Source organism: Sorex fumeus, unplaced genomic scaffold (genome assembly GCF_029834395.1).
Source record: "Sorex fumeus unplaced genomic scaffold, SorFum_2.1 ptg000094l, whole genome shotgun sequence".
In the NCBI taxonomy this organism is placed as follows: domain Eukaryota; kingdom Metazoa; phylum Chordata; class Mammalia; order Eulipotyphla; family Soricidae; genus Sorex; species Sorex fumeus.
The window spans coordinates 8,974-32,110 of NW_026606151.1; the positions used below are offsets into that span (position 1 = coordinate 8,974).

Consider the following 23,137-nt stretch of genomic DNA (forward strand, 5'->3'; position numbering starts at 1 on the left):
CACACAGTGCTGCTTGGGCCCTGCAGTGCCAGGGCTGACCAAGGCTACAAAGGGTACTGTTGGGGGGCCTCCAAGGTTACACCCATCAGCTCAGGGGATCATGAAGTTCCAGGGATCAAATTAGAGTCAGGCTCATACAAGGCACGTGCCTCCACCCCTCTTCTCTCTCTAGCCTTTGAATTAATGTTTCAATCATGAGGTATTAAGAAAACTTTTATTGTTGCCAATTTTTTCGTGATCCTCACATGTGACCCCAGAGGTTGCAACCCAGAGTTTAAGAAGTTAGGCTTTAGAAGAGAACAGGGGAAAAAAGAAAGAGGAATACACAACGAAGAATAGAGAGAAAAATCACACTTGATCACTTGACATCCCGTTACTCATTGATTTGCTTGAGCAGGCACCAGTAACGTCTCCATTAGTCCCTATCACATGCTAGTGTAGTCCAATGGTGCCTGCTCATTCTAGGAACACGAAAAGCCTCAAACCGATCGTTTAGGGTCTTGACGAAGAAGTCTGACCATCTAATAGGTGGGCATCCACGCGGTCTTTTGACGTCCCGTGGAATCCAGTCGGTAATGGCTCTAGCCCAGCGGTCGTCTCCAAATCTCATTACATGTCCAGCTCATCTGATTTTTGACGCCTTGGCAAACAAGACAGCGTCCCTGATTCTTGACAGTCAACTGAGACTGAAACACTGGATTCTTTCTCTCATTTGAGTGAAATGTGATACTCCAAGCATAGCTCTTTCCATTCCTCTTTGGGAGACCCAAATAGCGTTCTCATCCTGTTTTTGTGGGCCCAGGTCTCTGAGGCATATGTTAATGCAGGAAGAACAGTGGAATTGAAGAGATAAACCCGGAGCCGGAGGTTTTTCGTCCTCTTAGCTATTTCTTCAATGCTCTTTAAGACATTCCAAGCCTCTCTCTTCCTCCTGCACAACTCAGGTGCCAGGTCATTCATCATGTTGACTTCTCAACCTAGGTACACATAACTGTTGCATTCAGAGATGGTCGTTCCATTGAGAGCAAATGGAATGTCAGGAACAAGACTGTTTCTCATAAACATTGTCTTCATGAGATTCATCTGGAGTCTGACCTTTCCACACTCACGGTAGAAGATGGCCACCATTTGTGCCACTTGGGTAATGTTTAGTGTTATTAGAATGATGTCATCAGCAGAGCGGAGGTGGTGTAGTTGCTGGCCTCTATCTTCACTCCCATTCCTTCCTATTCCAGTCGTCACATGACATTCTCGAGGGTGGCATTGAAGAGTTTCGGTGAAACGGTAGCACCCTGATGAGAAAAATCACAGAAAAGCTTATATCTATATCAGTTATGGACTTGAACTGAAATTTGACAGAAGGAATCAAGTCATGCCATGTAACACCTAACACTAATGCAAAAGTGATGCATTAGGGGCTGGAGTGATAGCACAGCAGGTAGGGCATTTGCCTTGCACTGGGCTGACCTGGGTTTGATTCCCAGCATCCCATTGGTCCCCCGAGCACCGCCAGGAGTAATTCCTGAGTTCAGAACCAGGAGAAACCCCTGGACATCACCGGGTGTGACCCAAAAAGCAAAAAAAAAAAAGGTGATGCATTAAAGGCAAAAATTATGTATAGCACATTAGAAATAGCTCTCTAAGATACAATAACTGATGAGGAAACACAGTAAAAGGAGATACTTAAATCAATCTTGATCCCAGATAATAGGGATAAGGACAAAGAAGGAAAGAAATCAAGGTGGTAGAGAGGAAGAAAATGAGAAAGGGAAGAAATGGGGCAAGAGAGATCAGGGTTCTTGGTTATACTGGTGATGTGGGAGAGTGGTACAGCTGTACCTCCAAAGCACAGACTCAGTAACACTGAAAACATGAGATCTGAGCTGTGACCACCAAACTTTTAAATGTGCCTGTCAGGGTGGCAGGTTGTGGGGGCATGGGGGGTGAGGGTCAGTGCCGGAGGGAGCATGCAAGCACTGGTAGAGGGAAATCAACACTGGTGGTGGAGTTGGTGTTGAAATATCATATTCCTAAAACTCAACTATCAATTACTTTGCAAATCATGGTTCATTGCCAGGGACAGGCACCAGGTGAACAGGTCTAAAGCTGGAATGCCAGGAGGATTACAAAAAGAGTCAGATAAGGACCAAACATAATGGCCTTCCAGTATCTGAATTGTAGACCGTGAGGACCAAAGTAGAGAGAGAGTAGGAAGAAAGGTACCTATCACTGCCACAGAGGCAGGAGATGGGATGGGGTGGGGTTGTTGGGAGGGATACTGGGGATATTGATGTTGAGAAATGTGCACTGGTGGAGGGATGGGTGTTCGATCAATGTATGACTGAAACTCAATCATGAAAGCTGTGTAACTGCTTTGATTCTTTAACAGCAGTAATTCTTTAAAAAAAATACAATAACAACAACAACAAAACTGCTTCTTTCTCATCAAAAAAGAAAAGAGGGGATTGGAGCGATAGTACAGTGGGTAAGGCATTTGCGTTGCACACGGCCTACCTGGGTTCAATTCCCAGCATCCCTTATGGTTCCCCAAGCACCACCAGGAGTAATTCCTGACTGCAGAGCCAGGAGGAATTCCTGAGTGCAAAGCCAGGAGTAACCCCTGAGCATCGCTGGGTGTGATCCAAAAAGCAAAAAGAGTCAGAAATAAGAGAAAAAGTACGGGCTCAGGGGACTAACAGCCTCATGGGCTGAGAGCCCCAAGTATCCACCACAATATTTATTGCTTTAGAACCAGTCATCATCAGAAGGAGAACAACATTCTTTAGTAAAACGCCTAAATCTCTTCATCTATCCAGACTAGACTGTTACACACCCAAGGACCTTAGTTTATTGGGATAAATATATTTGTATTGAGTTTTCTCTCAGGTAGATTCTTCCAGGAGAGGGAGTAGTTACAGACCCCCACAGGGCAGCTTCTGCTTCTTACGTTAGCATTCTGAGTTGAAAGGTCCCATAAGCTTCTCCTCCTGCCCTTCTCCTCTATCTATCTATTTAGTCCCCAACAGTTCTTTAATTTAAGACATTTTTTAAGTTTCCTAAGAAGTTAAGAGCTACCCACTCTCATGGCTGGGGTAAGCACTGTTCCATATGAGACTATGGCAGTGATTGGGAGGGGGGGAATTATCCAAATGCTAGTTTCTATTTTTGCTGCTCCCCCTTTTTGTCTTAGAAGAAAAATCCTCTTCAATATTTGCTCATGGAAACAGGTACAGCGTGAACCTTTTTTTTATTTTACCAATATTTTCCTTTTCTTTTCTTTTTTTCCTTTTTCTTTTTTTTAGTGAATCACCATGAGGTACAATTACAGACTTACAAACTTTTGTGCTTACCTTTCAGTCATACAGTAATCGAGTAGCCATCCCTCAACCAGTACCCATTCTTCAACACCAATGTTCCCAGTATCCCTCCCACCACCACCCCATCCCTCCCCCCCCCCCCAGCTCTGCGGCAGGAACACTCCCTCTTACTCTCTCTGTCTCCTTTTGGGAGTTGTGGTTTGCAATACAGGTATTAAGTGGCCACCATGCTCAGTCTATAGTCTACTTTCAGCACACATCTCCCATCCTGAGCAGGACCTCCTTTACTTGGTGGTCCCTTCTCTATCTGAGCTGTCTTTTTCCCCCAGCATGTGAGGCCGGCTTCCAAGCTGTGGAGCAATCCTCCTTGTCCTTATCTCTACTCTCCTTGGGTGTTTAGTCTCCCATTCTGTTACTTTATATTTCACAAATGAGTGCAGTCCTTCTATGTCTGTTCCTCTCTTTCTGACTCATTTCACTTAGCATGAACCTCTCCATGTTGATCCACTCATATGCAAATTTTATGATTTCATGTTTTCTAACAACTGCATAGTATTCCATTGTGTAGATGTACCAAAGTTTCTTTAACCAGTCATCTGTTCTTGGAGACTCAGGGTTTTTTTTTTTTTTTTCAGATTCTGGCTATTGTAAACAATATGCAATGAACATACAAGTGCAGATGTCTTTTCTACATACTTTTTTGCATCTCCAGGATATATTCCCAGAAATGATATTGCTGGATCAAATGGGAGCTCAATTTCTAATTTTTTGAGAATCTTCCACACTGTTTTCCAAAAGGGCTGAACCAGTCGACATTCTCACCAGCAGTGAAGGAGAGTCCCTTTCTCCCCATATCCATGCCAACACCAGTTGCTTTTGTTCTTTTGGATGTGTGCCAGTCTCTGTGGTGTGAGATGTTATCTCATTGTTGTTTTGATTCAGCATGAACTTTTTTTTAAAAGCATGGGATGCTTGTATTTCCTTTTAAAATTTTCACTGAATAATTTTTGTTTTATTGTTTCAATTTGTCAGATATTCTAAAAGGAGTATAAGTAGGAATGCTCTTGAAATTTTTATTTTTATATAATGCACTTTCTTCTCTCCTTTCATCACTTTTAGTACACGAACTAAAATGTTAAGTATTCTAATTTCCCCCTAACTGGTTTAAGAGTTTTCAGTTCTAGGCCAAAGAAGTAACAAGGGTTTAGACACTTGTCTTTTGCATGTGGTAGACCTGACATGTTCCCCTAAACTCTGCCAGGTGTAGTTTCAAAACTCCCATCAAAAAGAAAAAGCTTAAATTTTATATCACCACTATATTTTTAAATTTTTTATTAAATCACCAGGAGATGCACAGTTACAAAGTTGTTCTTGTTTGAATTTCAATCATACAATGTTCCAATATCCATCCCTTTGCCAGTGAACATTTCCTGCTACCAATGTTCCCAGTTTCCCAGATTCCCTCCCACCCCAACTCCAGACTGTGGCAGACTCTTTTCTTCTCTCTCTTACCTTTTCTTTCCTTTGGATAACACTCTTTTGTATTCTTATAAACCTATTCAAATTTTCCCTTAATTTTTCTTCGTTCTTGGGGCTGGAGCAGTAGCACAGCGGGTAGGGTGTTCGCCTTGTACACGGCTGACCCAGGTTTGATTCCCAGAATCCCATATGGTCCACCGAGCTCCTCCAGGAGTAATTCCTGAGTGCATGAGCCAGGAGTAAATCCTTCTCTCTCCATCTTCATTTTTTAAAATTTTGCCAGATGGCTTAACAAACCTGACTTGTTCTTTTGCATAAATCAGCAAGATTAGAGAACTCTGCATTTGGGGTACCCCATTACTTACTGAGAAGTCCTGTGGGGTTGGCTAAAGACAGGATACACACCAATAACAGCATTAATTTTTATCTGACATGTCAGAGTTACCCAGGCCTGGCCATAATGCAAAGATCAGGTCCCACGATGAACTGGAGATGGCCTTACATGCAGAAACTTTTAAATATATGTGTGTAAAAAATAAAAATGAGGGGTTGGAGAGATAGCACAGCGGGTAGGGTGTTTGCCTTGCACACGGCCAACCCGGGTTCGATTCCCCGCATCCCATATGGTTCCCTGAGCACTGCCAGGATTAACTCCTGAGTGCAGAGTCAGGAGGAGTAACCTCTGTGCATCGCCAGGTGTGACCCAAAAAGAAAAGAAAAATAACAATGAAACCTCTCATGAAGGCAATTTTGAAGCTATTAATATTCATAGTCTTTACGTACACTTGGACTAAGTAATGCTCAGGATTTCCTTTTTATGCAAGAGTGTATTACAATATCTGTATGAAACATAGTTTATAATAGCAAAAAACTTTCAACAACCTAATTACCCATCATTAAGAGGTGAATGGCTAAATAACATACCGGCACCAGTGCCCATTCACCAATATGGATGTTTATCAAAAAAACGAGAATAAGGAATTTTTTCTTTCCCCAAAACCCCTAACAGATTCACTCTCATTCATGACAGCTCTGTGACTGCAAGTGGCAGACAAGACTCCAAATTCTCCACTGTAGCTGGGAGTGACCTCAACAAGCTGAGCACCCATACTTGGAAGCCTGCCTCATGAGCTGGGGGAGAAGGCAGATGGGATAGAGAAGGGATCACTAAGTCATTGATGGTTGGATGGATCGTTTGGGATGGGAGATGTGTGCTGAAAGTAGATAAAGGACCAAACGTGATAACCTCTCAGTATTTATATTGCAAACCATAATGCCCAATAGTAGAGAGTATGGGGGAAATTGTCTGCCATAGAGACAGGGGGAGGATTGGGATGTGAGAGGTGGGACACTGGGGATATTGGTGGTGAAAAATGAGCACTCGTGGAGGGATTGGTGTTCGATCATTGTATGACTGAAACTCAAACATGAAAGCTTTGTAACTGTATTTCACGGTGATTCAACTTTAAAAAATTAAAAAATAAAAGAAAAATGAGATTAAAAAAACAGGCTGAGCACATGTTGCATGCAGGTTCGATGGGGTTCGATCCCAACACAGCAGCATGGGTGTTTTCTAAGTTTCTCTGTCTCCATTCAAATCTAACTTTGAAAAGGATAAAATGGAACTGAGTGGGAAGATATTCAATCTAAGTGACAGAAAAAAAAGAAAATTGGGGCAGGTTTAGAGCATGAAAAAGGATGAATTAAAAGAATTAGAACTAGAACTCCAGGACCAAACAGAATTTCTAACATCTGTCATACCAGACCCCACGTGTAAAGATTTGTCTATATAGGTTGAATACTCTGACCTTCAAGAAACATTGTTCTGTGTCTCTGACCCGAGGGGGTCTTTTGTTTTTGTGCCCCTCCCACCCTCCACCCCATCCCCTTCACACACAACCTGCAGTACTCAGGGATTACTCCTGACTCTGCGCTCAGGGATCACTCCTGGCAGGACTCTGGGGACTATATGAGATGCCAGGTATCAAATTCAGGTTGGCAGCATGCAGAGCAAATGCCTCACCCATTGTCCTATCCCTGGCCTCATTTCAGGGAACCTTAAGATGCTCCAGTCTGCTGCATCTTCCTGTACTGCCCAACATCAGGTGGATTTCCTCCCACTCCCCCACTGTCAGGAGTGTGATTTCAGACCAGTTACTCTCTATATCATTTTAAGAGTGACTGCTCTATTATCTTCAAAGTGTTTTCCAGGCTGAGGGTAGGAGTCTCTGGGTGTAATTTGCTAAGATTAGCAAAAAAAACTTTAATATCATCTTTTACTGTGCTACAGGTTCATCCAAGTCTGCACCTCCTCCGGAAATATAGGAATTATTGCCCCCATGTTGTTAATAGAGAAAGAGCATTTGGTGCGGAAAGAAGGAATTTCCAAAAGCAAATTCAATTCTGTGGCATTAAAGAGAGAAACGGACATATAGAGGCAAGACACAACAGGAGTCAGCAAAGGTCCGTTTTCAGGAGTAACTTCTGTCACCACACCCTGCCCCCCAGTGGCTGTCAGGCAGAAAACAATTCCAGGGAGGAGCCAGTTGCTAGCCTGGAAAGTCCCTGCTACTTCTGGGAAGGTGTCAGTTTCTCTTTCCAAGAACAGGAGGCTTCAAAGCTAAATCCCTCCCAGGAACAGTCCAAGTTTGGACTCAGTGCTGGCACGGTGCAGGAGAGAAACCTGCTAATTTACTTACTGCTTACTATGAACCCAGTCTTGGGCCATGCAGTAGATAGGAAATTTTATAAGCTATGTGGTCTTCCGCTAGCAGCTTATGCAAAAGACATTTTCTCCAGACTGTGATAGCACAGCGGTGGGGAGTTTGCCTTGCACTCAGCCGACCCGGCCGACCCGGCCAACCCAGGTTCGATTCCTTCGCCCCTCTCTGAGAGCCCGGCAAGCTACCGAGAATATCTCGCCCGCTCAGCAAAATCTGGCAAGCTCCCCATGACGTATTTGATTTGCCAAACACAGTAACAAAAAGTCTCACAATGGAGACGTTTCTGGGCCCACTCGAGCAACTCGATGAACAACGGGAGGACAGTGCTACAGTGCTACAGTGATACTAAGGGAAGATTTCCTGGAACACCTAAATCCTGCATTAAGTAGTAAAGAATTCAACGTAAATTTTAAAAGTTGATCAGGAAGGATGCAGAGAATGGCAAGAACACACCAGGTGCAAAGTATAAAGGTCAAGAAGTTAGTTTTGACTGAGGTTAATGCAACAGGAACTGGCAAGACCAGCAGACTGGAAAGCTTTGTGTGCTGAGGAAGATCTGAACAGATACAGGTTAAAAGCATTTAAAAGACAGGATGCTCTATATGTGACTCTGTTCTTTGTGACTCCTAGGAAGAAAGGTGACTGATGAATGACTGAAAGAAATGGCTCAATGGGGACCGAGGTGATAGCTTAAAGAGTGCACATTTTGGGGGGGCCCAAAGTTTGATCCCTGCAAGCACCCGTGGTTTCCAGCTCTGTTGGGAGACCCCCCACCTCCAGCACAGAACTGAAAGCAGCCCCTCCCCACTGCCACCCCAGCACTACTTGGTGTGACATTGAAACAAGACCCCCCAAAAATGTGAATTGATGACAGAGAACCTTTTGGAAACAAAGTTCATCTAAGACTAAGAAATTCTCACAACAGGACTAGAGAGAAGATAACATGCTCACAGCTGTTCAGACCAAAGCAAAAGTATCTCTCTTGATCTAGTCAGGAACACGAGAAAATATGGTTTATTTGCTGAGAATGTGCACCCGAGTCAAACCTACAATCAAACTCAACTCCACTCTATAACCTTGGCAAAATTTATTTAAGCTCTTTGAGACTCAATTTCCTCATCGAATCTATAATGCATAACCAACCTCATAGGACTGTGGGTAAGAATGAAACGTAATAATAGAAGAAAAGGTGCTTAGCATAGTTCCTGCACATATTAAACGATTAACTGTAGCTGTTTGGCACTGCTTTATTAACACCATTGTTTAAGGAACTACATTCTGTTCCTCCAAAGCAGCAGGCACAGGTGGGCTTCGGGAAGGGCACAGAATGGCAAAGACAAGAACATTTATGTCAGATTAGCTAATACTAGACTGAAAGAAGACTGATAGAATAAACACCTTAGGGCTGCTGAGAGAATAGAAAGGGCAAAGCGCTTGCCTTGCAATAGCCAACCCCAGTTTGATTCTCACCACCCCAAATAGTCCCCCAGGCCAGCCAGGAGTCATCCCTGAGCGCAGAGCAGGAGTAAGCCTGGCCATTGCCAGGCGTGGCCCCAAAACCAAAAAAATAAATAAAATAGTCACCTCGTTTATTTCAGGAAGTAAATCAAAGGTTAAATTTACTTTTCCAAAGGAATGTTCTAGTCATACAATAAACACAAGCATTTTAAAATATATTTATTTACTGCTGTTCACACAGCCGCACACAGAAAAGCTGCCAATGAAAGATAAAAGGTTCTTGGACACAGACAGTCTTCCAACACACACACACACACACACACACACACACACACACAAAATCAAGCTCAGGCTGACCAAACGCTTGTGGTGCCTCCAGTTCCAGAAACCAGAGCTAAGGGTGCAGCCTCAGAGAGACTCCAAGCAGGGTGCTCTGGATCACGAGGATGGCCCAGAGTCAGGCCCAGAGCCCCTGGCACCTCAGTTCTGTAGCTGCTGCACGAGGCGGGAGTAGAGGTCGCCGCCCTCCAGGAGCTGCGCCTCCTCCTGCAGCTCTCCCTGCTTCAGCACCAGGACCTGGTGGGCGCTCTGGATGGTCTGCAGCCGGTGTGCAATCACCAGCACTGCCCGGTTCCCGCTGGACATCCAGTCCTGCAGCTAGAAGAGGTGGCCACAGCACTCAGGATAGAGAGAATAGGCCAATGCTACGTTCCAATCAGGCACTGTCTCTCGCAACTCAGGGTAAAGACGTGAGGATGAGAAAGTGGGAAAGTGGAAGATAAGAGTCCTCCCTGCCCAGTTCTCTCAGCTGTACTATTAGAGTTGAAGGATGGGCAGAATGGCCTTGGAGTATCCACATGTGGGGGAGTCATCCATCACCATATTCTCCATGTCCCCTTCCGAGAAGGTGCAGATGTTCTGATCTACCAATGGATGACGCCACTTGCCTTCCCCCTGGCCAATCCTTGCCCTCAAGTCCCACTGTCCCCATCTCCTGCCACCTGCCCCAGTCAGTACTCACAGCCTGCTCACACTGGACGTCCAAGGCGCTGGTGGCTTCATCCAGGATGAGGACTCGCGGGTCCCGCACAAGGGCCCGGGCAATGGCCAGGCGTTGTTTCTGTCCCACAGCCAACTGGCTCCCTTTCTCCCCTACATCTGAGGAAAGCAGAGAAAGGCCTGAAGTCACACAAGAGCAACATGACAATTTCCTGTGCAGAAGCTGGGCTGTGTCCAAGGGAACTCCACCTGCTAACTTTACTCCAGTTAGGCAGACAGAGGCCTGGTGAGAATGTGTGAGGCGGTGTGAGGCCTGGTATGAGGACTGGTATGAGGAGCTGTGAGGCCTTCTGAGGAGATGAGAGATATAGTGAGGAGATGTGAAGTCTGGTGAGGATGTATAAGGCTTGGTGTGGAGAGGTTTGATGCCTACTGAGGTGTGAGGCCTAGTGTGAGGGCTGGTGTGAGGAGGTGTGAGGCCTCCTGAGGACTTTACTCCAGTTAGGCAGACAGAGGCCTGGTGAGAATGTGTGAGGCGGTGTGAGGCCTGGTATGAGGACTGGTATGAGGAGCTGTGAGGCCTTCTGAGGAGATGAGAGATATAGTGAGGAGATGTGAGGTCTGGTGAGGATGTATAAGGCTTGGTGTGGAGATGTTTGGTGCCTACTGAGGTGTGAGGTCTAGTAATGCAGTATGAGGCCTGATGTGAAGCCTGGAGAGGAGGCATGTGATCTGGTACAAAGGTGTGAGGCCTGGTGAGATGTAAAATCTGATGAGGAGGAGTAGGGCCTGTTGAGGAGGTGTGAGTTCTGCCAAGGAGGTTTGAGACCTGGCATAGGAGGTGTGAAGCCTTGTGAGGAGCAGTGTGGTTTGGTGTAAGGCCTGATAAGGAGGCACAAGGAAGTCTGAGGCCTGCAGAGGCTCTCTAGAGGAAGCAGCAGTGTCTGAGGACAGACTCCATCAGATGGTGGCTACAAAGTGCAAACAACCGGGGAAGGAGAAAAGTGGAAGCCAAGGGAACAGCAACCGTCATCCCAAGAGTAAAGTCCTGTGTCTTTTTGCCACGGCACCTGTGTGCAGTCCATGTTCCATTTCTTCAATGAACTCATCAGCTCTGGCAGCCCGGGCAGCGGCCATCACCTCCTCATCACTGCAGCTCTTCAGCCCGTAGGTGATATTGTCCCTCACAGAGCCAGAGAAGAGCACAGGCTCCTGCCCAACCACAGTCACCTTTGCAGGGGCGAGGGGGGCAGAGACTGTGTGTGAGCCCCAGGCAGGCACCTCCTCCCCTCCCTGCCCTCCTCCCTCACAATGGGCTCCTGGCATCTCTGCCCACAGTGCCCCTTGCTCTCCCTCTGCTTCTCTCCTCCCTCCTGCCCCTCTCCCCCACCCACACACCTTTTGGTGCAGGTAGTGGTGCTCATATTGGTGAAGGGGCTCCCCATCCAGCAGCAGCTGGCCGGCCGTGGGCTGGTACAGGTTCTGCAGCAGCGCAGCCACTGTGCTCTTCCCGGACCCGTTGGGCCCCACCAGTGCGGTCATCTGACCAGGACGCAGGGTGAATGTCAGCCCCTAGGAAAGCGAGGCAAAAGTTGGGGCGGGGGCACATCCTTTCTCATTTTATCAGAGGTGAGATGAGCCCCGCAGAGGCAAAGGGTCAGAGGTCAGAAGTTCTGATCAGGCATAAGCAGCCAGGGGCAGGGGGCTGGCCCTCCCCGCTGAGTCTTCCTTCAAGCACCTTTAGCACGGGCTGGTCAGGGCGGCTGGGATAAGCAAAGGAGACGTCTTGGAATTGCACCAGGCCCTGCAGAGAGGACGGAGCCAGCGTGCCGGAAGGAGGCAGCTGTGGCCGTCTGTCCAGGTAGTGAAACACCTTCTCCGCGGCCCCCACGTTGCTCAGCATGTCCCCACATATGTACACCAGGGTCTGGAAAACAGGAATGGAAGGTCATAGAATGTACATCCCAACTCCTCACTCACCCTACGTGCGCCACCCCTGCCATGCTTCTCCCTGAGTTCGAGAGTTGTTCTCTGCGCTTCATCTGCAACGTGGATGGAGTTTGATGTGGTACCAAACCCCAGCGTCAATGTGATGTATCAAATTACTTACTGAACATCAGTGGTTGTTGCTGCCATGTTAAAAAAAAAACGCAGATATATGAAAAAGATGTGTGTTAAAGGCGTGATTTTGACAAGTAGAAATTGGGCCATTTACTGCTGCATTTGATGAATGTTAGTAATTACGGAATTTTTAGGCTGTGTGCTTGTATTTCATTTACAATTTTACATTTGCATATTTACATTTTAGAGATAAATATCAAAATATGTGCAAGTAAAACTATATCTTGGATTTGCTTCAAAATAATATGGATGAAGATGCAAAGAAAAAATAGTGGCCATGCATTGATTACAGTGAAAATGGGAGTTGGGGGGCACAGGCAGCAGAGTACAGAGGTGAGACACTTGCCTTGAGTGCCCCTGACCTCAGACTCATTCCTAATGATTCCCCAAGCATTGCCAGTAGTGATCCCTGAGTATAAAGTCAAGCGTAGGAGTCTATGAGCACTGCTGGGTGTGCCTCCCAAAATAAAATAGAAAACAAGTGGTATTAAAAAACTCACAAAGGTTTATTATAATTTATCTCTCTTTTTTATTTTTCTTTTCTTTTTTTTTTTGCATGTAAAGTCTCAACAAAACTAGTTGCAGGGCAGGAGAGACCCGTGTTTGATCCTGGCACCACAGAGGGTCCCCCAAATCCCACCAGGAGTGCTCCCTCAGCTCAAAACCAAATTCAGGCCTGAGCACCACCTGGTGTGACTCAAAAACAAACAAAAAAATAACAACAAAGTGCTGGGTTAGGTCGTTTTGCATTTGTATTTTTAAGGGAGCGTAAAGTAAGTAAAGGCCCTCCCGTTGATCGTCGATTTGCTCGAGCGGGCCCAGTAACATCTCCATTGGAGACTTTGTTGTTACTGTGTCTGGCATATCAAATACATCACGGGGAGCTTGCCAGGCTCTGCCCTGCGGGCGAGATACTCTTGGTAGCTTGCCGGGCTCTCCGAGAGGGGCGGAGGAATCGAACTCGGGTCGGCCATGTTGGCCGCTTGTAAGGCGAACGCCCTACCGCTGTGCTATCGCTCCAGCCAGAGAAATAAAGAAAACAAAGGTCCTGGACCCAGAAGCCCAGAGGAGCAGCAGACCCGACTCACATGCACATACTGAGCCACGTTCTCCTGGTAGAGGAGGAAGGAGAGCAGCCCGCCCTGGCTCAGGGTCCCCGCCATGATCTGCCGCAGCCCACAGTTCAGCATCAGCACCTGCACCCCCAGCTGCAGCACCTGGAAGGAAGCAGGGATGAGAGCGCCATTACCGCCCCACCTCCCCCCTCCTCCTGCCCTCCCACGCCCTTCCCCAGCCTCTCACCCTCCTCAGGAGCAGGTAGAGGGCCCTTTCCAGATCTCTCTGCCACCTCAGCTGCCGGCATCGCTCCAGGGCAGCCCTGTAGCGACACACCTCCTCCTCCTCTGCCCCAAAGCTGCGCACTGTCTGCAGCCCACCAACAGCCTCCCTCACCACCTGGCCCGCCTTGGCCACCGCATCCTGGATCTTCTGAAGCAACTCCTGGATAGGGGGTTGGAGGATGACAGGGGGAACTGAGAACTGAGAACCAGACAGCGGAACCCCAGGTCCCATTCCAGACCGCGCCATGCTTCCCCGTCGATTTTGATCGATTTGCTCGAGCGGGCCCAGTAACGTCTCCATTGGAGGCTTTGTTGTTACTGTGTCTGGCATATCGAGTACTCTCGGTAGCTTGCCGGGCTCTCCGAGAGGGGCAGAGGAATCGAACTCGGGTCGGCCAGGTTGGCCGCGTGTAAGGCGAACGCCCTACTGCTGTGCTACCGCTCCAGCCCTGGCGATAGCACAGCGGGTAGGGCATCTGCCTTGCACGCAGCCAACATGGCCGACCCGAGTTCGATTCCTCCGCCCCTCTCGGTAGCCCGGCAAGCTACCGAGAGTATTCGATATGCCAGACACAGTAACAAATTGATGCTTCCCCATGACCAAGAATATTTCATGCTCTTACTCCCTTTCCCTCTTCCATATATTTCTTCCCAAAAGGACTGATGAGATTGGGGGTCGGGGGGGGGGGTGGGAATGAAGTGAGTTCTCAATGTGAGGTGGTGAAAGAGATCTGTGCTATTTTAAAGTGGTATTTGTGGTCATTCCTACCAATCCCTGGTGTCTGATTTGGGAAATAAGAGGAGAGGTCAGAGCGATAGTACAGCGGTAGGGCATTTGCCTTGTACATGTTGGACCCAGGTTCAATCCTTGGCATCCCATATGGTCCCCCAAGCATCGCCAGGAGTAATTCCTGAGTGCAGATCCAGGAGTAACCTTTGAGCATCGCTGGGTGTGACCCAACAAGCAATAAATAAACAAACAAATAAATAAATAAAACAAAGAATGAAGAGGAAGTTTTTCTAAGGAACCAAAGTTAGATATAGAAGGCAGAGATGTGGTTTGAAGTCAATCTAAAATCTGAACATCAATGCAATTTGTTAAAAAAAAATTGTTAAAAACCTTGAACATCAAAGCTAAAACCATAAAACTCTTAGATGAAAACTGGAGAGACAGTACAGTGGGTAGGGCATGAGGTTCGATCCCCTGGACCACATATGATCCTCCAAGGACTGCCAGGAGTGATCCCTCAGCACAGAGCCAGGGCTAAGCCCTGAGCACCACCAGGTACAGTCCATTTAACCACCCACTCACCCCTCCCAAAAAAGAGAAAGAGAAGAAAAATCTTACATGAAAAAAAGGGGCGGTTGACCTGAGTTTGGCAGGATTACTTGGGTCTGATACCAATAGCACAGACAACAACAAAAGAACTTCTTGGACATCATCACATTTAAAACTTTTATAAATTTGGGGTTGAAGAGATGGTTTAGTGGGTAGCATTCTTGCCTTGCACATGCCCAACCTGGGTTCAATCCCTGGTACCCTGCAAGATTCCCCTGAGCATCACCAGGAGTAATTCCTGAACGCAGAGTCAGGAGTAACCTTTGAGCATCACTAGATGTGGCCCATAAAAAAAAAACCCACACATATATACACCTATACACACATACACACACACACACACACACACACACACACCCTTTCATGAATCAAAAGGTTATATTTACCGACAAAAACGTAAACCCATAGAAGAGAATATCTGCAAATTATACATTTGATAAGGGGCTAATGGCCAAAATATATAAAGAACTCACCAATTAAAAAATCACGCGGATTTTAAATAAGGATTTGAATATATATGCCTTCATATGTAGCTTCAAAGAGCACAATAAAAAAAACACTCAGTATCACATATCAGGGAAACACAAAGCAAACAGCAATGAGTTATCAACCTTACAACCACTAGGATGACTGGTTATTAAAACAAGAAAACAGGCACACTCCATTCTGGACTCACCCACATTGCATTCAAGGTGCATAATTCTTTTTCTTTTACTTTACAGTGCTCTGTCCTCCCTCTCCCACCCCATCTCTCTCTCCTCCCTTTCCTTCCTCTCATAATTTTAAATTAAACTTTTACTTTACACACACACAAAATAACAAGTAGAAGCAGCTATGGATAAACAGAAATACTTGTATATGATTGGTAAGAATGTAAAACGGTGCAGTTGCTATGGAAAAAAAAAGTATAGAGGCTCTTCAAAGTATTAAAAATAGAATTTCCATATGATCCAGCAATTGTATATCCAAAGAGGTACCCCCCAAACAGTTTAAAGCAAAGACTCCCACAGATATCTATGCACCATGTCCATAACTGCCTTATGATTCAGCCTTTGCAAAGCAGAAAACTCTGATTTATGCTACAACATGGATGACACTGAAGGCATTATACTTTGTGAAGTAAGCCAGTCACAAAAGGACGAGACACAGGATTTCATTGCAGGAGATGCCTAAAGAAGTCAAACTAGGAAGGAGAGGAAAAGTGGCTGGGGGGCGTGGTGGCTGGTGTGGGGTCGGGGGTGTCGGAAATGAAGATCTGCTGCTTAATTGCTGTGTGCTTTCAGTTTGGGAAAAAGAAAAACGTTTTGGCGTGGTTGGTGGTGGTGGCTACACAGCAATGAGAATGTTCTTTATACCATTGAAGCGTCATGTCTGAAAATGCTGAAAACAGCTTGTTCCTATCTATATTTCACTGCAACTAGAAAAATATTGGAAGGAGATGCTAGAACTGACATTCAAACTTTCTGAGTGTATGTGCCACTTTCTCCCTATGCTGGGCAATTCCTCCTGCTGGGCATGATGGGGAATGCTCATGATGGAATTGGCTCTAAGATGACATTTTTCATCCTCAATAGGAAAGATACATCTGGATCCTTGGAGACTATGAAAACTTGTCCTTTCCCCACCTCCTGGGAAGGAGGATCTATTGGTGCCCTCCTTCCCCCTACGCATCTCCCCACCCCACCCCCACCCCACCCCACCCCCCCGCACACAAACACAGTGTCCCAAAGGGGTCACAGTGTCCCAGAGGGTCATGGACCCCTAAAGCCATCAGAAATGCTGGTCTGAGGATTATAAACCCGCAGGGGAGCTCGATGCTTCCTGGGGTGCTCTCTCACGCAAGTACCTGACGACGAACATTGTAGACCTTCTCAGCAGCTGTCATGAGCGGCACCTCCAGCAGAGAGAGGAGCGTGAGTCGTGGAGACAGGCTGAGCATGAAGCTGTACAGCCCCACCACTTTCACCAGGCTCCGCAGAAGCACGTTGGCATTGAGAGGGAGCCAGCGGCTCATGAGGGTGGTGTCTGAGTTCAGCCTGGAATTCAGCTCCCCTGGGGAGGTCAGAGCAGATGGGGAGGCCATATGCAATGCAGGACCACCTCCAAACTCCCCCCTGACCTTCCCTCTGAAACAGCCCCCTCCCCTAAACACCCTCCCTCACCTGCAGAGTCTGTGACCATCACTACAATGACCCCAAGAGGGAAAGACAGCCCAGACCCTGGTGTCATGGCACAGGAGATGGGTGTGCATGGAGGGAAATTAAGGGGGAAAATATCGGGGCTTAGGGGGATCCCAGACCTGCACTCCTGGCCTCACCTGTCTTCGTGTCCTGGAAGAAACCAAGGTCCTGGCGCAGAAGGGAGGAGAAAAGCTGCTCTCGAACCCGCAGGTTGATTCTGGACATGATCAAGGTGAAGGTGCTTCCTCGGCAGCCAGCAGACAGAGAGCTGCAGGGCAAGAGAGGGGCAGTGGGTGGGTGATGGGGAGAGAGAGGCAGAAAAGGAGGGAACCGAGGAGAGAAACAGGGAAGAAAGCATGGGACGAATGGAAGCAGAGAATGAGGAGCAAGAGAGGGGCAACCAGAGGCACAGGAAAAATTAGAGGAAGAAAATGAAAACATTTGAGCAAAATCAATTCACAACAAATTCGCAACTGTCTATGGACTCAATAGTGGAGGACACAGGAGGAGTGAGGAGAAATGGCCTCTGTCCACTGGGCTGCCCTCTAGGTGTTGTCCTTCCAGCTTCCTCTCTGCCTGGGTCTCTTTCCTCCCCATCCCCCAAGTCCCTCTTCCCTCCCCCAGATGCTGCCTTCTAGGAACCAGATCAAGGACCCCCTGCCATCCCTTCTCCTAAGCCCTAGAGTCATTCTGTTCCTCATCCTTATAATCCCTTACATTGGAGAATTCCTATTTGACAAACTAAAATTTATAATAAAACAACTAAAAGGAAATTGTGAAATATAGAAATGGTCTTTTACAAAGGTGTTTCTAGTACAAATCTAGAAACTCTGGGTAGAAGGCTGTTGGCATAGTCAGACATACAGAGATGAGGGTTTGGACTTGATCATAGTGGGAATACAGAGAAGGAAGCCATAGGAGAAAACGGTTTTGTTAATTTGCTTGTCTGTTATGACAGTTCCAGGGACCTCATATATGCAAGGCAAGACCACTATTCCCAGCCCCAAAGAGGAACACTTTTTTGTTGTTTGTTTTTTGTTTGTTTGGTTTTTGGTTTGGGGATCAAATTTCATTGTGCTTGGGGCTTACTCCTGGCTCTGCACTCACGAGACACTCCTGGTGGTGCTCAGGGGACCATATGGGATGCTGGAGATCAAACTCGGGCCAGTTGCATGCAAGGCACCTTACCCACTGTACTATATCTTCAGCTTCAAAGAGAAACATTTTGACAGTAGAAAATGACAAAGTTAGAACATGAGAAAGGCCTCTAGTATTCTCCTATTTGAAGCTTAGGATATGATGGTTCTGTGGAAGGGAGTAAGAGACAGTCAGGAGAGAGAGTGGTGCATTTCGAGCTTGGGTATGTGGAGTGTGAGATAATGGCTGTCACCAGACAGTAGAGAAGTCAAGTGGGTAGAGATTGCAAGACTATTTCTGAGCACAGACAAGGGATTCTGGGAGTCTGCAGAGATGAGCCAAGTTAGCCAGCAGAAAAAATGTTCCCTTGTTAGTTTGGAGTGTACACTAGATAGTGCTCAGGAGCTATTCTGTGCTCAGGGGTCACTCCTGGCAGTGCTGAGGGACATGGTTATACCAGCTGTCTCCAGGGTAAGGAGAGACATCTGCACGAACCGGGGGGTGAGGACCTCCTTGGGTACCCAGGAAGGCAAATGCAGAGGAAAAGAATAAAGGTGCTAGGGAAAAGTGAACATTTCAGAGTAAGATCTCTGGGAACCCACAAAGCACAAAGAAAATCAAGAGGAAGAAAACTATCCTCTAAGGAGTGAAAAGCTCAGAAACAAACTCTGAAAGGCACAAAAGAGATACTGAATTTCAAGGAGGCAGAAATGTTGAGAATCAACCAAGAGACATTTCATTTGACACAAAAACTTCTTTTCTTTTTCTTTTTAATTTGGGGGTTACACCCTGCCGTGCTCCTGCAGAGTTGGGCTACACCTAACTCTGGGGATCATGCAAAGTTCAAGTCAGAGATCTAACCCAGATCCACCCCACATGCATAGTGGGTACTTCAGCCCACTGTTCATCCCCCCAATCCACACAAACTCCTTCTGCGTGACATTCATTTAATTTGTATCTAAAAGCTTTTAAAATGCTAGAAAAAAATTGGTGGTATACGAAATGAACTGTTGGGAGTTAACTCCAAGAATCACTAAGTGCGGCTCAAACCATCCACTAAATAGCACTGCATCAACAAATGCCAATATGAAGTCTACATTGACATCATCAACCATGTTCACATAAGATGTCAATATTAGAGGAAATGGACATGCCGTCTTTGCAACTCTTCTATAAACACAAATTATTTCAAACTAAAAATTTAAAAATATTTAATACATATTTGCATTATCTTATTTATGCAGTTTTTGAGGGTTTTGTTTATTTGTTTTGAAGCCACATCCAGCAGTGCTCAGGGCTTACTTCTTGCTTTGCACTCAGGTATCACTTCTGATGAATTTGGAGGACCAGGTGGGATGATTGGGATTGAACCCGAACCAGCCACATGCAAGGCAAACACCCTACCTCCTATACTATTGTTCTGCCCCTTTATACAACATATAATATATACAAGCATATAGCATATATGAGAGGTATATGAGGCTTCCTAGCAATATAAGATTTGTTTTTTAAAAACCCTAGATCATTAATAAAAGATAAAAAATTAAAATGCTAATGGATACAAAGCTTCCAAAAATAAAATAAAACAACAACAACAAAAAAGAAATGAACTGATGTTGAAATACAACTGGGAATTTGAAAAAACACAGATACATATTTTCAGAATTGGTGCTTTAGGGCCGGATACCTAGTAAAGTGGGTAAGGCATTTCCCTTGCCATCCGCCTTCCCTGGTTCCATCCATGTGACATATGGTCCCTCAAGCACAGAGCCAGTACTTAGCCCTGGACACTTCTCTGTGTGTCCCCCAAAACAAGCAAACAGAATTGGTGCTTTGTGCACACAGAAAGGTTTGGAATTAAGAGTAGGAAAGTGAAGCCCCTGCAGAGAATTGGGGGCTCACAGTGGTACCCATCACCTACCTTCCAATGGAGAAGAGAGACATGAAGAAGATGGCGCTGACAAAGGTGTCTGGGTCAAAATCCCCTCCCAGGATGTCAATCACGCGGCCAGAGTAGTGCGGGATTAAAGTCTCCCCTGCAGACGCACAAAGAGCCAGGTGAACGCGCTGGGTCTGGGGGCTTCCCCCAGACCCCACTCTCGGGCCCCTTGGGACTCACCGAGCACCGCGAGAATGAGGAAGATGAAGGCGGCCCCGAGGAGGGGCAGGTCGGGCCTGGAGAGCTTCAGCAGCCTCCACATCAGGGCTCGGTTGTTCTTGCGGTCCTGCTCCTGCTCCGCGGGGGCTCCCGGGGGGCTCAGCACGGCCCACGCGGCCCAGGCCAGCCCCGCAGCGCCGTAGCCCAGCAGCAGCCAGGTCCAGGGGGCCGAGGCCACGCGGAGAGGGGGCGCGCCCAGGGCCCCGGGGACCAGAGCCCGCAGGGACACGAACAGCGGCGTCAGCAGGCCAAGCAGGGCGGGCGGCGACCCCCCCAGCCCGCGCAGCCCCGCCAGTCCGAGCAGTCCCCACAGGCCCCCCGAGTCGCAGGGCCCCCTCCAGCCACAGGCCAACTAGCCCCCCGGGAAGAAGTGCCCCCAGGGACCCCCGCAGCACCCAGAGCAAGGCCGTGTCCGCCAGCAGCAGGAGCGCCCAGGGGCGCGGGTCAGGGAGCCCCATGGCAGCCGTCTGGGGTAAAAAGTGAAGAATTAGGGAATCCAGGCCCCTCGGATCCTCCCGCGCCCCGCCCTGTCACTGGCTCTTCTCTCACCCACCCTACACCCAAAGGGTCCCCTGGTTGCCCCGTGCAAGTTAGCACCTGCTTCCTAAACAGGAAGACCTGCCGCAGGTCGGAGCCTCGTCCTTTAAAGGCACAAAATTCAAATTAGAATGCTTAGTGGCTCAGAGATGATCCAGCGGGCAGGACACTTGCCTCCCACGCAGGCGCCCCGGGTTCGATCCCCGGCACCCATAGGGTGCCCCGAAACCTGCCCCCCCCCCCCCCCGGGGAGTGAGCCCTGAGCGCAGAGCCAGCAGGAGGGGCCGAGCATCGCCGGGTGTGGCCCCAAAACAAAACAAAAATTAAAATGTTTTAAGTTTTTCCTCCTCTGCCCTGCTGCGGCCGCCGAGTCCCAGCGCGCTGGGGGTTTCCCACCCCGAGGGAACTACTCTGGGCTCCGGGGATCGGCAGGGCCCGCCATCGCTCCGGCTTCCCGGCATATGCACTCACCTGCTAGGACCCGCAGCTCCTTTCCCTGAACTGAGTTCTATGACTTTTCCGTGAACTGAGTTCTGAGACGGGCTTCCTGCAGTGTCGCGCGCCTACACCCCGCACCCTAAATCCGCTGCTTCCACTTTCGCTTTCCCTGAAGAGGCGCTGGCGAGACGACCAGCAGGGGGCGCACAAAACCCGCAGACGGAGAAGCCGCTCTCCCTCTCCAGCAACTGCACCAGCAACTGTGACTCCGGGAAAGCACTGCAAGCTGTTTACATTGTCACTTAGTGAAACAAAGCGGTTTCAAGAATGGGTTGCTTTGCAATGGGACAACGGGATTGGTTGACTTTAAGTTCTGACTCCTTCAAGCTCTGATCCTTTTTGAGAGCTGAACCACCCTTTTACCCACACCCCAGATCCAGTGTGGAACCGGGGCTAAAAACTGCCCGGCTTTTTTGAGAAGGTTATGGTGCTGAAAGGTGGTAAAAGTGTTATGTATGAAACCCTATCAGCAACGGTACTGTACTTGCCACTGTACTTGCTCTCTGGACCCCAAACCACTCTTTTTGGTGTGACTGCGAATGAGTCATTTCAACTTTCAGTTAGGATGTGTTGGGGGTGGGGGGGGGAGGAAGTAGTACCAATTTATATTAACAGTTTCCTAAAATTCCTGCGACCCTGTATATTCTGAAATTTTAAGTATCTTTCCCTAATAAAAATGAGCTTTGTGCTCACCTCCTTCCCAATTCAAGCTCTTCCAAGGACCAGCCCCCCTTGTGGGGTGATTATCCATGCTCCTTCCTACAGGAAATCTCATCATGTCTGCTTGATCAGGAGCCAGAGAGGCCATTTGTGGGTGGCGACTCAGGGTCTTGTTGGGACTGGGAGGAAAGGGCCTTCTCCAGCTCCATCCCATGAGGCCCTGCGAGTCTCGTCACTGTGGGTCCAAACCTGACTGTCCAGTCGACTCTGGAGGATGGTGGCCACCAGGTTACCAAGAGGAACAGGCCAAGGCATGAAACCTATTCCCACGTGGTGTGACCCACGCTGGTAACCTATTGCAGGAACTGGATGCATTTCTGCCAAAAGCCGTTGGGTTTCAAGATTTGTTTCTGAGTCTCTGGGATCATGGCCATTAAGCAGTTGGATCAGGAACCAGAGAGGCCATGCCTCCAATTATATAACTGAGGGAAGGGTGGTTTGTGGGTGTGTCTCCTCCTCCTCCTCTTCCTCCTCCTCCTCCTCCTCCTCCTTCTTCCCCTTCTTCTTCTCCTACTCCTTCTTCTGCTTCTCCATCTTCTCCTTCTTCTCCTTCTCCTCTTCCTCTTTCTTCGCCTCCTGCTTCTTCTCCTGCTCCTTTCCTTCCTCCTCCTCATTCTTCTTCTTCCTCTTCTTCTTCTTCTTCTTCTTCTTCTCATCCTCTTCCTCCTTCTCTTTTTCATCCTCCTCCTCTTCCTCCTTCTCTTTTTCATCCTCCTCCTCCTCCTTCCTTCTCCTCCTTCTCTGTCTTCTCCTCCTTCTCCTCTCATCATCCCTCTTCTTCTTCTACTTCTCCTCCTCCTCCTCCTTATCCTCCTCTTCCTCCTCCTCCTCTTCCTCCTCCTCCTCCTCCTCCTCCTCCTCCTCCTCCTTCTTCTTCTTCTTCTTCTTCTTCTTCTTCTTCTTCTTCTTCTTCTTCTTCTCCTACTCCTTCTCCTTCTTCTTCATCTCCTTCTCCTCCTCCTTCTTCTTCTCCTTCTTCTCCTTCTCCTCCTCCTCCTGCTTCTTCTTCTTCACCTTATTCCTCCTCCTTCTTTTTCTTCTACTACTTCTTCTCCTCCTTCATTTCTCCTTCTTCTTTTTCTCCTCCTCCTCCTTCTCTTCCTCCTCCTTCCTTCATTTCTCCTTCTCCTC

At 47.7% G+C, this 23,137-nt stretch overlaps 1 protein-coding gene across 1 annotated transcript; it reads right to left on the bottom strand.

Annotated features, from left to right (window-relative positions):
• Window positions 1-9,181: 9,181 nt before the first annotated feature.
• Window positions 9,182-21,366, bottom strand: LOC130040299 (antigen peptide transporter 2-like). The gene is given in 13 exon segments (XM_056132329.1): window positions 9,182-9,634; window positions 9,999-10,135; window positions 11,047-11,206; window positions 11,375-11,548; window positions 11,715-11,903; window positions 13,186-13,314; window positions 13,400-13,597; window positions 16,623-16,828; window positions 17,094-17,224; window positions 20,015-20,129; window positions 20,213-20,570; window positions 20,572-20,718; window positions 21,260-21,366. Coding segments are annotated over 12 exon segments (2,112 nt in total). The 5' UTR covers window positions 20,710-20,718; window positions 21,260-21,366; the 3' UTR covers window positions 9,182-9,457.
• Between the last annotated feature and the right edge of the window lie 1,771 nt (window positions 21,367-23,137).